The following is a 14,642-nucleotide window of genomic DNA, read 5'->3' as shown; positions in this document are numbered from 1 at the left end:
GGAGCTGAGGTCTGGGGAACTGCTAGATGTTCACACATACTTGCTGAGGAAAATAGATTTTGCAGGAAACTCCTCTGTGCCCCCATTTCCTCCCCACACTACATATGCCATAAGGAATTGGGGTTGCATTTTATAGGGGACTTTATTCACGCTCGCCCTGCTCTTTTTTGGCTGGCGATCTGGAAAAACCCTGCCGCCAAATTGACTAGGGATATCATTGAGGATTGCTTACGTTGTGATAAAGGCATGGTCATTCCTTGGCTTTCTGGGGTGCTGAGTGCCCTTCGTAGTGTGAATTTTCAAATTGTTTTCTCAAATCCTACCACTACCCAGCTACCACCTAAGTCTGAACTTAAACAAGCTCTTAATACGCTGTTCAGTGATGAAAGGGTCGCGAGAGAGTCTATGAAACCTAGTGTCTCTAGATATCTAGCTCGCAATCTTTTAACTTATCCCACACCTAGTTATTTAACTCTTCCAATGAGCCACTGGGAGCGAGGCCTTATATTCCGTCTTAGGGCAGGTACTATCAAATATGCTCTCAGTTTTCCGCTATGGAACTATAATGATCAATTTACCGAGCCATGCCCCTGTGATTGTCGGAGTGACCAAACAATTTTACACTTTTTATTCTTCTGCAAATTTTATATCAAATATATTAAATGGTTTTTAACCCCGTATTTTAAAAAACTGAAACCAATCAGCCTGGACCTTGCATTTTCGATGATATTGACCCTGGATGATCATGAACTTGTTTTTCGTACGAGCTCCTTTTTAAAAACTGTGGTTCGTGCCCAATTAACTATGTCTTAAAGTGTGCATGGATTGTTGTTTTTATCTTGTAAACATCATCATATTGTGTATTTGTAATGCTTACTGTATTTTGTGCTTTTATGGATTATTATTAATCCGAATAAAGTTTTTGAAACTTTTGAAACTTCGAAACCCTCACGGTCTTAGGCAGGGCTGATATTTTTCTTAAACATGACACAGTGAAGCCTCGGGACTTTAGAGATTTCCTATGAGGGCCGGTAGCACTTGGTAGAGCCCAAAGGCTAGAATTCTTGTATAACACATCACACAACACTTCAGAATCTCACTCCAGCCTCATTATGTTTCCTTCTTCACATCTGCTTACTTCATCCTGAGCATCACATGCAGGCCCAATCAGCAACAACATGGCACCTATGATCAGCTAACACAAATAACCTCATTCACTTTCCACTTCCCACTTCCAACATTTCACATCAGTCACACTGTATACACACTGACCCTCATAATAATCAATGAATATCTCACAGTGAAACATGTAGCAGCAGACAGAGCTGATTAAATCAGCAAAAGTAACTTTAATAGCATCTTCATTGCAAAATCCTGGATCACTCTGACCAGAAGCAACAGGATGCAGCAGCCTAAGCAGACGGTGGGGAAGTAGCGCTTGTCACTGTTCCTTTGGGCCATTGACCATGAACACTTCTCTCCTGTTACTTCCTCCGATGAGCCAGAGCGGCCACCTTGTTACACCTTATGCACCCACCACCCAAGGGGCATTCTGCTGAGATGCCCACCTCATCAAAGCTTCCTCCACCACATACATTTAACATTGCAACTTCAAGCTTCAAAGTGACACATCAACCAGGACCATGAACGATGCCTTCCTCAACATCTTGTAAAAAAGTAATGTCAAAGGAGCTGCCCCGCAAAGCTCTTGTGAAACCTGGGCATGCAATAGTTAATAGTAACCAGGCTTCAGTGAGGCACCTTTGGTGCAAAAGAAAATGTAATACTTGATACTTGGTTGCACAGTAAACGAAATTGACAATCAATGCTAAAAGCACACAATAATTGCAATCATTAGGGAAGGTATACTTAATAAATCCTGTGGGCAATCAATAATGTGAACAGAAGACGCAAGGAGCCGTGTACATTGGAACTGTGAGATAAACCCACCCGTGTGACTCCTATAACGAGGAATACATTACCCAATCAACTGCATACAGTATTTGTTAAGTGTGAGAATTTGTTGTCAAATTTTTACCTCCATAAGCTAAACCAACAGAGGTAGTTTTTTTATTTTCCTGACTGGCCCGTCTAGGCATATTTCAAAGGTGTGTCATAGGCTCTTTCCAGAGGTGGAAACAGCTACGAACTGCTTCAAACATGTGGCAATACGCATGCAGTCCTGCTCATTGTAACTCGTGTATTGACTTCCACAGCTGAATTCTACTGGTTTATGCTAAACAAACGTAACAAATGAATAAATACAATAAAAAATAAGTCTTTAGCAAACTTAACACAGCATTATGTGGCTAAAAAGTTATTCTTAAAAGGGCTAAAGAAAGGGGTGATGCAAGATCTGCCCCCAAGTGAAAGGATGAAGAGCATCAGAGAGGGCAGTTAGCAGCAGTCAAAGGCAGGGAAAGCAAATGGGTTTCAGGGAGAAGACGGGGCCAGGCACTCCTTAATTTGTAATGAAATAAGTGCCAGGGCTCTCATCCAGAGGCCACTGCAGCTTTGACCACACATTACCCTGCCATGCTGCAAATGACAGTAACACAACTACTAACCATCACACTCCTACAAGTGTGATCCTTCAGAATATTTCAGGCCCCAAGGCTATAAGAATGGTTTGGGCGGTAGGTAATACTCATTTATAATGTATATTGAATTAATAATTAACTGTTGTTGAGCTCATCTCTAAATTAGTCAGACAGCACCACCTTCTGGAAGACTGTCACAAGCCCCTGTGTTGACAATTAAGTGCCAGTGGGAGCACCGGAAACCACCGGCTCAAAATAAGCACTGGGGCCAGGATAGTAAAATCTCTTCTAACTAATGCAGGGCTGTGAAGGTTCATCGGACTGCAAATCTGAACATTGGCAGTAGTATCTGGATCCACCTTGGCAGTGCCAGCCTGCTGCCTCACCTCGCCTTAAGGAAGTGCCTGCCCTCAGGGCCGGTTTTAGCGCTGGTGGCGTCTAGTGCGACAATAATTTTTGGTGCCTCCACACCCTATGACCGCCTCCTCGACTTCTCTCACTACCATCAGGCAGGAGTGCCTCTCATCTCTCCAATCATAGGTTATTACTAAATACAGAGCCCCCTCTGAGGTCACCGCCCAGTGAGGCCGCATCAGTGGCACTGCCCTAAAGCCGGCCGTGCCTGCCCTGGTCTCTCTTCTGATTCGCTGATCCAGTGTCAGCTTCTGCCGCTTCGCTCACCTCTTCAGTCTCTCTCTGCCACACTTCATCATTTTATATGTTATTCTGGAAAGTGTTTTTGACACCTTGTGTACATATATTTTTATTTAGCTTAGTGATACACAGTTATGGTTTTAATTATGCTGATCGTTTGAACTGTAGAGCCAAGAGCTATACTAAAGATTATTTAGAAGCAGGTTTTTTTTGTGTTTAGAAGAACTTTACTTTGACTATGACAAAACAAGTTAAGAATTCATTAGCTCATATGAAAATGTTGGCTTTTCACCACAACAAAAGCCTCTGAACAGAATAAAACCAAAATTGGAACAATAATACACTTCATTGAGAACAGAGGGGCATATTATCAAGAACGGCGTTAAAATTATCGCCGCTTTAGAGGCAGGAAACTGCCGCTAAAGCGGCGATAATGGGCTTGATAATATGCCTTTGTGAATTCCCATAGAAGCCCATGTTCTGGTGTCACCATGGGCTTCTATTGGAATTCTCTGCGGCATATTATCAAGCCCATTATCGCTACTTTAGCTGCGGTTTCCTGCCTCTAAAGCGGCGATAATTTTAACACCGTTCTTGATAATATGCTCCAGAATATTTTTTGGTTTGGCGTAAATGTGTTCAGTCGTGTTCGAGTTATTACATTGATAAAAACAAAAGGTGGCAAGTTATCTACATAATGATCTAAATGATTAATCGTTTGCATATTAAGTTCAATAGGTATAGGAGAGAAAGTATCTGACTGGATATAGAGCCTGATTGGCTGTTAGGAGCAGAATATTTTACTCTGTCGTCCACTTTCTACTGTTGAATGATGTCTGCAACTTGATTTGACGTTTTTAAACTTGGTCTGCGGAAAAAAAAAACATTTTTTTTGCCAAGTTGGGAAGGCTGGGCACAGCTTAGTCATCTGAAGAGCGTGAGGATCCCTAGACGGGTGGAAATACCATACATGAATGTCACTTTATACAAGTGCTTAATTTGTACAGGTGACTGAAGGTGCTGGGCACTCACTTCTGGCAACATGGACTTTCTTTGTATCATCAGACTTTAACTCAGACCCAGGCATGGACCATGAGCAAGAGAGAGAACCACAGACAAGTAAGAGAAAAGGAAGGAGAGAAAACAACAATGACGAAAGGAGACAAAGGGAGAAAATCTTAATAAGAGCTTGTAATAATAAGATAAGGAAACAGAAATTGTACGATGGAGTAAAAGCCATGGGGTGGAATCTTGAATTTTAGGTTCAATTTTCCCCGGCAACGTCTTCTTTTCTATAGGCCATACTCCTCAATCTCGCATTCACACATCAATGTACGGCCCAAAGGAGTATGCGTTATATTAGATATTTTTTATTTTATTTCCTATACAATAACAGTTCTATAATTTTTTCACAGTATGCATATTCCGTTTTCATCAATATAAATACATATCCTAAGCAGCTTGAATACAGGTCAACATGAGAATCACAAGTTTTTGACTTCAAAACATATGATCAGACCTCATACATCACAACAGTTGTTTATACACACATACACATGCTAAATACTTACCATTATCTACAGCACCATCGGTCTCGAATCTTTACAAACATTTCGATTGTAATTCAATACTTTGTACAACTGTGGATTAGATTGACTCTTTCCTAAGCCACAGTAGGGTGGGAGATTGGAGGTTTTGCTGCCACAGGAGACGTATTGGGTCAAAATATAACTGTACGTGGCTGTTCATTTAAGCCTAAGACATCCCACCTTCATGCTGTGCATGACTTTTTATTAAAAACTGCAACACCCGACATTTTCAATTAATTAATCAATCAAGGACTTATAAAGCACAGTGAATCAGGCGTGAGGATCTCAAGGCGCTAGAGTTGCTAAGGCGAAGGAGAAGGCGCTAAAAAATGGGGGGAAAGCAAGAAGGTAGTGAAAATGAGGGGAAATCAAGGGAAAGGCACTGAAAACACAGGTGAAAAAGCAAGGAAAAGACTGGAGCAAAGTGATGCAGCAGCAGGGGAAGCGCTGGGCTGGCCTTCTCAATGGGGTCGCGCTGAGGCCTCCATTGAGTAGATCCTGAAAGAAGGGATGGGCGCCGGAGGCGGTGCGCGGGGCTAGACGGAGGCGGGGAAAAGGCGGCAGGCAGGAGCAACTATGAGGGACAATTCCTGTCCATGGCATTCTGTGTGGGGCAATAACCCACCGCCCTGATAGGGAGGTCAGGATGCTGAGAAGGATTTTCAGAGGCAAAAAACGAAGACTAAAGAGAAGGATCTGCACATGGGCGAGTCCAGATTTTCTAGAAATGGAGCAGGGATGACAAGAAGATAAGGCGTAAAGGAAGAGAAAGGTGTTTGGTATTTATCATCTTGAAGGGAAAGATAAGAAACAGAATGAAGGTGGGTAATGTTTCTGAGGTACAACAAATTTAGATTTCTTGCAGCACCTTTCCAGGTGAAGCTGGTGGAGCCATTTGAGACACTGGTCAAATGAGTGAAATGAATGGAAAAAAGGCAAGATATAGGCAAAAATGGTACTCAGACTCTAGTTAAAAGCGGCAGAATTCAGCCCAGAGTGATGATCCCAAGTGAAATCCCACCATCACCAATTCCAAGTGTCTCCTGGCCTGGAATCATCAGGTCCGCATACTTTGAAATGGATCATTCCAAGCCCAACGCACCAGACCCCCTATTTAATGCTGCAGGTGGTGGGGCTGGGGCTGAGGGTATCAGAAGAGCCTGACCCTGCCTGACTCCTGCAGTAGCAAGGAGAGAGGGCACATTGCTCCCCTCAGACAGCCTGAAGACTACTCTTGGCTGATGTGCACTTATGCATATCTGCAACAGAAACTAAATAAATCTAAACACATTTTATAAATTAATTAGTCCATGGTAGGTGCAAAACTTACAATTCCAATAAGATACGGGCTCCCGGCATCTCCAAGCAGGTGCCCCACCATGGACTGCAGTGCTGTCGCGGTGGATCTGCGTGTCGGGGACACTACGTACTGCGACAGAACAACAGAAATAAATGACCATTTGAAGATAGTAGGCACATACTCTGAGCGTTTGGACTAAATGTGATGTACATAAACCAAGTGGGTGAATTTAAAAACATAAATCAAGATTTAAGAACAACCCTTTGGGGACCACATGCAACGGACCCTCCCGATGCCGATGACCTCAAGCATATAGTCTCGACTCAGAGGCATAGTCCCTCAACTCCATACCCCCTGAATACAAATAGGGCTTAATGATGATATATTCTTTTCTCTGCTCCCTAGTGAGGGTATTTCACTATTTTGGGGCTGGTCCAAAGCGAGGGAACCTACCCTCTCTTCCCCGCTGAATCACGCTGAGGTGGTAATTTCCCTGCACATACCCATAGGCCAAGTAATCATAAGTTGACCCCTGACCTACACCCTGAGGACCAGCACTGAGTTGCAGGTCGTTTTCAGAAAGGCTCAGGATAGAACCCTATTACCTCACACAGAACGCAAGGTTAGCGAACACTAGACCGCACCCAGGTTACAAAAACTGTAAATCTACAACCCCTTTAACCTCTTGAGTGCCCATGACGAGATGGTCTCGTCATGGGCCGCGGTTGCGCTGTGCCCATGACGAGACTATCTCGTCATGAACCCCACCCGCTAATGAAAGGGCCGGCACAGGGCGGGGAAAGGGCGGGGCACTCAAGGGGTTAAGACGTTCATATTTACACATGACTGTTTCCCCTAAAACAAGAACTGTATTACTTTAAGAACCAATCTCAACTAGTGGTTACAATAACAGGAGACAACAAATCATTTTGTTACATAAAGAAAAGAAGGGTTTCTTTGTCTTCCTCTTGGAAGGCCTGGGTACAGAGAGAGCACTGGGCGAATCGGCACAAACTTGGTGAATTTGAGAAGTAATAGGATGAGAATTGACCCCTTCAGATTGTACCATTGAATAAAACTAACTACAAAAATATCGACCTACAACAAAATTGAAGTAAAAAATATATAAAAAAACAACAACATGGCCACCTCTGTATTTATAATTGAAATAACACAAATACTACCCAGTTCCAGAGTCACGTCGGCGTAGGTGACTTCGGAGTTTCGTCAATCCACTAGGCCACCGGTTTGCCACCGCCTGATTAGTTGGGGCCCAATAATATACTTTCTCAGGGATTCCGTTTCCATTCAGCAATATTTTTAATGACTTGGCAGGTCGCGCGCCATTCGTGCCATTTTTCAGGTTCGGACCACAAACAAGGTTGTTGGCCGGAATGCAAGATGTAGTTTTGGTTGATGTGTTCCAGTACATTTGGGAATAGTCAATTTCAGCCACAAAAGCCCTGAGGAAGTTCCCAAAGGAACAAAACGCATTGGCTGACTGAATATATTCTCGTTGACGGAATTATTAATTTAGTTTGGATAATTTCGTTTAATGGAGTATCGAATAATGAATGAAGAAATCATTAACTGCTCTTTTGTGATTTAATTTTGACCTGCCACCACCAACTGATTTGGAACTTCCTTGAGGTTTGCCTCAAGGGCTCTGCCCTGTGAGTGGGGTCACTGCCAATTGGACTGAGGGCCTGGAGGCCAGAGGCGGGGGTCGCTATGATATTCCACTAACGCCACAGAGAGAGGACAGGCGGGCCGCCAGAAAGCAAGAAAGAAAGGGGTGCATGCGCGGCGGCGACCCCACTTGTCCCAAATTGAAAATGGGTCCTATTCGGGGACCTAGGACACTGAGGAGCCCCGGAAGAGAACTGAGGTGCTCGGTCCTCCCAGAAGATGTGCATCACTGGCTGCAGTGCAGCTGGAGACCAGGCGGCCTGAGCAGGGGCGTAACACAGGCCCCCGCATCCCCCGCAGCGCGGGGGGCCCCCTCAGCACTGCACTTTGGCTGGGGAGCTCCTGATAGAGTCCGGGGGGCCCCTCCACGTACTTTGCAGGGGGGCCCCCTCAATTATCGTTACGCCACTGGGCCTGAGGGGTGCCAGAGAAAGCCGTCAGAGGTGTTGCTGCATGGCTCGTGCTGGCCCAGTAGAGCCGTGGGAGAACTCTGGGTGTGTGGAACCCCACCAAAACTGGGTGGCACAGACCTGGCTGCCTAGTGGGAACATGCCTGCGAGTGCGGGCGAGGTCTACTGCTGCACGAAGACCCAGGAGAATCACTGTACGCTGATCTTTGATAACGTGGGTATCAAGCCTATTACTCCTGGGGTGGCTGAGTAAGAGTGTGTTTAATACTCACAAAACTCAAGTATTCTTTCATCTCATTAGACACAAAGCCTTTATGTACTAAGAGTTCATGCAACACAGTGCAGTGCACAAAGTTGCTACACTACGATGCACAGACTAGTTAGAGCAGAACTGCCTCATATCTACAAAGAAATGAAGCAGTTTTGCCCTCTCCATGCGCTGACGCACTTTGTGCTTCCTAGCACCAACACAGTCATCCTTGCGCCGCAGTGCAAGCGTGTCTTTGTTGTGGTCAGGATCGTTTTTGTGCAGGAATAAATACATTCCTGCACAAAAACTATCCTTTGAGGCTTTTTTCTCTTTGTATGTGTGTTGCGAAATGCAGCACACATACAAAGAAGAAATAATGAGAAGAAATATAGCTATTTCATCTCCTCATGTTAGCCTCAGGCAGGCACCTATACACAAAGGAGATAACAAGAAGAAGTAAAGATATTTCTCCTCTTTATGCCAGCCTTAAGCAGTTGCACCATTTTGCCACAAACCCTTGTCTACATCTCTTAGTAAATATGGGTGTCACAAAGTCATCCTTGTGCCCTGGGTACCCCCATTTTTTTGTTTGCTGACTGGTACTGGTGGTAACTGACTCTGACTGTCCCTGGGCTCTGCCTAACCAGACCCAGGGCCAGTGCTATGCTGAAAACACACTTAGAATACAGCGAAAACCCCTACATACACTAGGGTACCCTCTGATTGGCTTGGCCTCCCCTATAAGGCCCTAGTACATAGTAGTGCAGGGGATTGAAACAACCTTTTGGTCCTTAGTATATAATAGCGCAGGGCAGTTTAGAGGCCAGAAGCCCTTTCTGCACTTGCATGTGTGCAGTGCTGTGGCCTGAGGTCAGTTTAAAAGCAGCCCTGTTTTGCAGGACTACTTCTAAAATGTAAATTGTGCCCAAACTCAACTTTGGTGTTTGGGGCACTTAAAAATTGACAAACCACAATATCTTGGCATATTAGGTATCCCCAGGGTCTCTCCTAGGTTTCCCGGTGTTTGGGGGTTAGGTACTTATAAGGAGGACCCTCAAAAAATAGGTTTTTTATGCCTTGGGGATAGTAAAATTGCACATTTCACTTCCCTCATTGTCGTAAAGTGAGTTACAAAATAGACTTTTGTGCTAGGAGCACTGTGGAGTGAGGATCTGCAATATTTATACATATTCAGAATCCCTTAAGTCTTCACTGTTCCAGGGGTGGAGGGTCCTGTAGATATAGGCAGGATCCTTATAAAATATGTTTTATAAGCCCTGGTGTTGGAGAAATTGGCCAGTTCATTTTCCCCATTGCAGATCCCAAGCCACATGGCAAGAAGTTCTTAATTAATAACTCCCGCTAGGAAATACAGAATATATCATCCAAGGACTTAGTAGAATGGTATTGATAATTCCAACAATATGCTATTGTTGAATTTATCCTAAAATGTACAGACAATACGTTATAAGACTTTGTTGTCAGTAAGTCAAACTTCAGCCTTTCAGTGCTCTGCTCTGATTGGTCAGAGTTAAGTGGATTAGCCAGGCTGCTTTGATAAAGAGATAAGTGACACCTGGGGTGAATGGCCATTCTTGGAGGAGAGAGTTCTGCTGCAAAGGAATGCCAGAGCAAGGGGGAGGGGTCATAAACCATGAGCTTCAAAGGACAGGCAGAAAGAGTCACGGCCATCTATGCCCATGCCCTCTGAACCCAGCAAGATGCAGGCTTAAGGAAGGAATGTGCAATACCAGGGGAGTGAGACTATGGAGATAAGCTATCCTAGGTATTGGTTTAGCCAGCTCTTACCTCTTAGCTGAGACTCCGGCCACATTGAATTTTGGAGAAATTGTGCTTTCTGGGAGACCATTGTGCCACTACTTGGAGGAAATGGTCATGCTCTGGGGTGTTGCCCTTCACCTCATTGGACAGGATTGCCCTCCTGTATGACCCCAGTGAATACTGAATAAGTATCCGAGAGGGGCAGTGCCTCTCAGATCTGCTGCTTGAAACCAGTGAATTGGAAGGGTCCATGCTGGAAGTTTTATTTGCACCAACCAGGCCCTGCACTCTAACTGACTGTGCTTGCTGCATAATATGGAATGACAGCCCTGTGAATCAAACCTGCTTCAAAAGGACTAAAGAGTGGACTTCTTGCAAGCTATAGGTTAACAGAGCTCATCCGGACCATCACCACCAAGAATTCCAGCCTGGAGGGACTCAAGTGGATATGTAAGGGTTTTGTCCAAGTGGATTGAGGGAATTGAAAGTACAAAACCTTCAAGGACCATCTTGAAGCTTCCAGACCCTTAGAGTAAGTTTTAAACACTTTGGGACCCTCAATGGAACTTCAGGAAAAAGTTTCCGAATTTTGGAGAACTTTGGAGCAACTTTGAAAAAAAGCTCCATAAGTGGACTGACTCAACCTGGCCAGCCAAGCCTGCGACTCTCAACCGCGAGCCGACCTGCGCTCCAGGTTTGTCACGCTGAAAAGCTCCGGAAGTCTGACTTTCAGAGTTTGACTGGGAGCTGGTCAAAATCCAAGCCAGTGAACCGTCACCAAATCCAGGCTGGTGAAGAGCATCGAGGGACTCCAGTAGAAAAAGCTCCGTAAAAGTTTCTAAGTTCAAATGTAGACGAGGTTACCGGGACCAACCGCAGGAGTCAAGCCGCCCATCTTGCCTGAATCTCTGGTTCTTCCCGCTGGAAAGCTCCGGAGGTCTGACCTCCATAGGTTTGACTGGGAGCTCATCACAAGGCAAGCCGGCAATCCCTCACAGAATCTGGACTAGCTAAGAGCTTTAAGGGACCCAGGGAGAAAACACTCCTGAAAAGTTTCTAAGTCTGAAAGTGAAAACTTTGACTGAGGCCTACTGTGAGGGGTAGCTGCATAGGGCTCCATCGCGGTCAGCCTGAAACTTTGACTTTGCCGTGGTCTAGTGCGACCCGATGTCCCAATAGGCGCTATAGGTTTCTATGTGCTATATAGTGCTAAATCTTTAAAAATTCATATCTCCGGTTCCCTACATTGGATTTCTTTTGTTTTGGTGTCAATTTAAAGATACACATATTTCCTATTTTAATAAATTGGTGTTGGACTTTTATTGTGTGGTGTCTCAAAATTATTTACTGAATTGGTGTTTTTAAATTCTTTACGTACCTGTCCCTGAAGTTAAGCCTGCCTGCCTGCAACCAAGCTACCAAGGATTGACCATGGGAATAATTTCTGAGACTAATTCTGAGTCATAGACAGTGTGAGTGGCCTTTTCTGGAGATTGACACCCTCCACAAACCTCACCTCAGGCCATTTGGTCTTGTAACTAAACTGATCATTGCTAAGGAAAATGGGGGCGTTTCTCCCAGTACTCCAAAAGTGCCTGAAATGTGTAGGGCAAATTTACTAAAGGGTGCCACAGGTGCTTCCACCAGGGTTATTGATAAAGGAGGGATCAATTGGGTTTTGTTGCAGAGCAAACACATATTACATTTTCTAACACATGCTGTACAGACTTGTCTAAACCGGGCAATCAAGAATATTGCTGCATTCTTCTCTTACTAGCACAAATGTGAGCCTCATGAGCCTCTTTGAGTATTGTTTTTTACATTCCCTCTACCACTACCATTAGCACTTACTGCCTGACTAGATTCCCATTGCAGATAAATTCTCTGGCTCCATGGCCAGTAATGTGAAGAATCTTGCTTTATGACACTCACTCCCCAACAGGGGTCTCACAATCACTATGGTGTTCGTGCCACAGATGAGGGCGCACAGACTCTTGTCACCTTGCACACTTCCAGACTTCAAGCGGCAAGACTTTAAAGAAGGTAAGATAGGTGAAGAGGCGCCATGGTGCGACTTTTAAAAAGCGTCAACAACCCCTCATGATCATGATTTCTGCTCATGGTCAATGTTAGTTTAATTATGGCACATGTACTGGAAATTACTTTTGTAGGGACCATTGGCCGTATTATGCATTTTCATTATTTGTGCTGGCCGCACCTATTAAAAGGTGTGCCCGGTGCAAACAATGAACGTGCACCCTATTATGGTGAATGCGCTGCCCCCATGGCAGCCGCGAACTCACATGGAGCAGCTGCAAGTGTTTTCACAGTGCAAGTGGCACGTTTACAGGGGATTAGCTAACCCCTTGCAGGCCGGTGCAGTCAGTGACTGTATACACCTGCGAGGGGATGTCTGGGGGTCCATAGGACCCCTTTTCCCCCTCCTGAGGGCTGCTCTTGAGAGCTTCTTTGCCTCTACACCCACGTCTGTAATATGGCGCAGGCTCAGAGGCAAAGTAATTCCCTCATTTGCATAGGGCACGCCACTATGCAAATGAGAGAATGCCCCCTGAAGGTAGTACTGGCACTTTAAGTGCACCAGTGCTATCTGTATTACTGAAAGGGGCGCACAAGCTGCTATGCATGTGAAAGCATGTGTTGCCATCGCTGAATTGTTGTTATAAAGAAAAACAAAATGTGTTCTAAGAAGGCCACCCATTTAAGCACATGTCTACACATGGATGCTGATGCACCAATCACAATCATGGATTTTTTGTTACATTTTACACTTTACTCTTTCAAGAGACCGAGCTACCATTTTTATAAGATAATAATGAACTATAAGCAATTTCAAAGCAAAGCATTTGTAAGGCTGACAGATGTGCGTCTGAGTTTCATAGCATGACTGATTAGCTTTGCAAGTGCTTGTTCATGCATGCGCCCGGAACATTTAAGTAATGCCTCCCAATGCCGGCCTTGGAAAGAGTACTTTTGTCATATCAAGATGAGATTCTATGCAGTTTGTGAATGCTGAGGGGTTTTTATGGTATTGATTGCTTCTTCAAAGCTTTGCTGAAAAAGTGCCTTATAAAATAAATTATGCATATATGTAATGGCCTTTGGAAATCACTCCCAATGACCTTGAACAAACATATTGCATCATATTATTTCTAGTCATTGTTGTCCAGCTCAGCAAGTTCTCAGAGGGAGTCCACTTCCAATGGGAAATCTGCTGGGATGATCTGTATTATCCACCTGCAGACTTCTGCATTTAAAAAAGATATATATATATTTTAAAATGTTGTTTAAGAAGTACCAGTAGTCCCCTGGACCACCGCACATTCCCAAATAAACTTTTTTCAACATTCAAAAGAGGGCCTCTCTCCTTTGAGCAATGAATAACCTGTTAATAGTTTGCAGCAGAAACTGCAGCCTCAAAACATTAATACACACAATTTGAATCGATGTTTGGAAGGGCTGTCCTAAATATGCCTCCTCCTCCTAACACCAACTTCGTTATGCCTTTCTAAATCCATTTTCTGAATCGTAAAATGGGTTTAGAAGATAAAAAAGAAGCTATTTTAAAGTCACAACCCTTGTAATTTTGCGAATCACAGGCTTCATACATGAAATTAAATAGTAATTTTTAAAGCGCACTACTACCCAAAGGTGTCTAGGTGCTGCGACTCTCAGTAGGTGAAGGGATAGTGAATTAGCCAGACATCAAGTGCGGACCGTAAAGAAAAAAAGATATGAATGCGGTGCTAATTATTAAACAACCATGTTTTGAGAACCTTATGAAAGGTAAGTAGGTTGTTTATAGATTTTAGTTTGAGGGGCATCGAGTTTCAAAGTTTGGAAGTGGCCACTGCAAAGCTCGTACCTCTCCAGGTAGTTCTCTTGATTTTAGGTATGACCAAATTGGCCTGAGAGGAGGATCTTGACAACCTGAGAACACTACTGAGGCGGAAGCCGGTAGTCGCTAATCTATTTTAAACTTTGTATACTTGTGTATTGTGTGTGATTTTAAAACCATATGCACCCTTAAAAAAACCTTGGCCTTACCTGCTCCTGAGCTTAGCGGCAGACAGCTTGTCGCTTCGCTCTTAGAGCACATCGCGTCCTGCAGCCATTTCCTGGTCGCCGCCAGACACGCCCACCGCGGCTGGCCACGCCCCCTTCCTACGCACTGACATCGACTATAAAACATGAGCCCCTGCAGGAAGCGCAGAGGACGAGCGCAGCGGGCGCGGCGAATGCGCGCCGAAGGCGCGCATAAGGCAAGCTCGTCTGCGCTCGTCCGCGCCTCGGTAGCGCCCGGAGCGACCCCTGAGGCTCCAGCCCCCCTATCCACCACTAGCCCTTCGCCTCTGGCGCGCGAGTCTTTAATCCGACTCAGAGACCACGCTCATGAAGGCCATCTGTCCT

At 44.6% G+C, this 14,642-nt stretch overlaps 1 protein-coding gene across 3 annotated transcripts in view; it reads right to left on the bottom strand.

Moving 5' to 3' along the window:
* Window positions 1-14,642, bottom strand: part of LOC146859108 (protein spinster homolog 3-like) — a 363,281-nt gene that overhangs the window by 43,153 nt on the left and 305,486 nt on the right. For 2 of the 3 annotated variants that reach the window (XM_085646939.1, XM_085646941.1), the window contains exon 10: window positions 6,114-6,212. The exons of the other annotated variant lie outside the window; for it this stretch is intronic. In XM_085646939.1, the coding sequence (XP_085503065.1) occupies window positions 6,114-6,212 (99 nt within the window). The remainder of the gene's footprint in view (window positions 1-6,113; window positions 6,213-14,642) is intronic. 3 annotated transcript variants of the gene reach the window in all.

The sequence above is a fragment of the Triturus cristatus genome, chromosome 3_2 (genome assembly GCF_964204655.1).
Source record: "Triturus cristatus chromosome 3_2, aTriCri1.1, whole genome shotgun sequence".
Lineage (NCBI taxonomy): Eukaryota > Metazoa > Chordata > Amphibia > Caudata > Salamandridae > Triturus > Triturus cristatus.
Note: the sequence above shows the minus strand (reverse complement) of the source record. Positions and strands in the feature narration are given on the sequence as shown.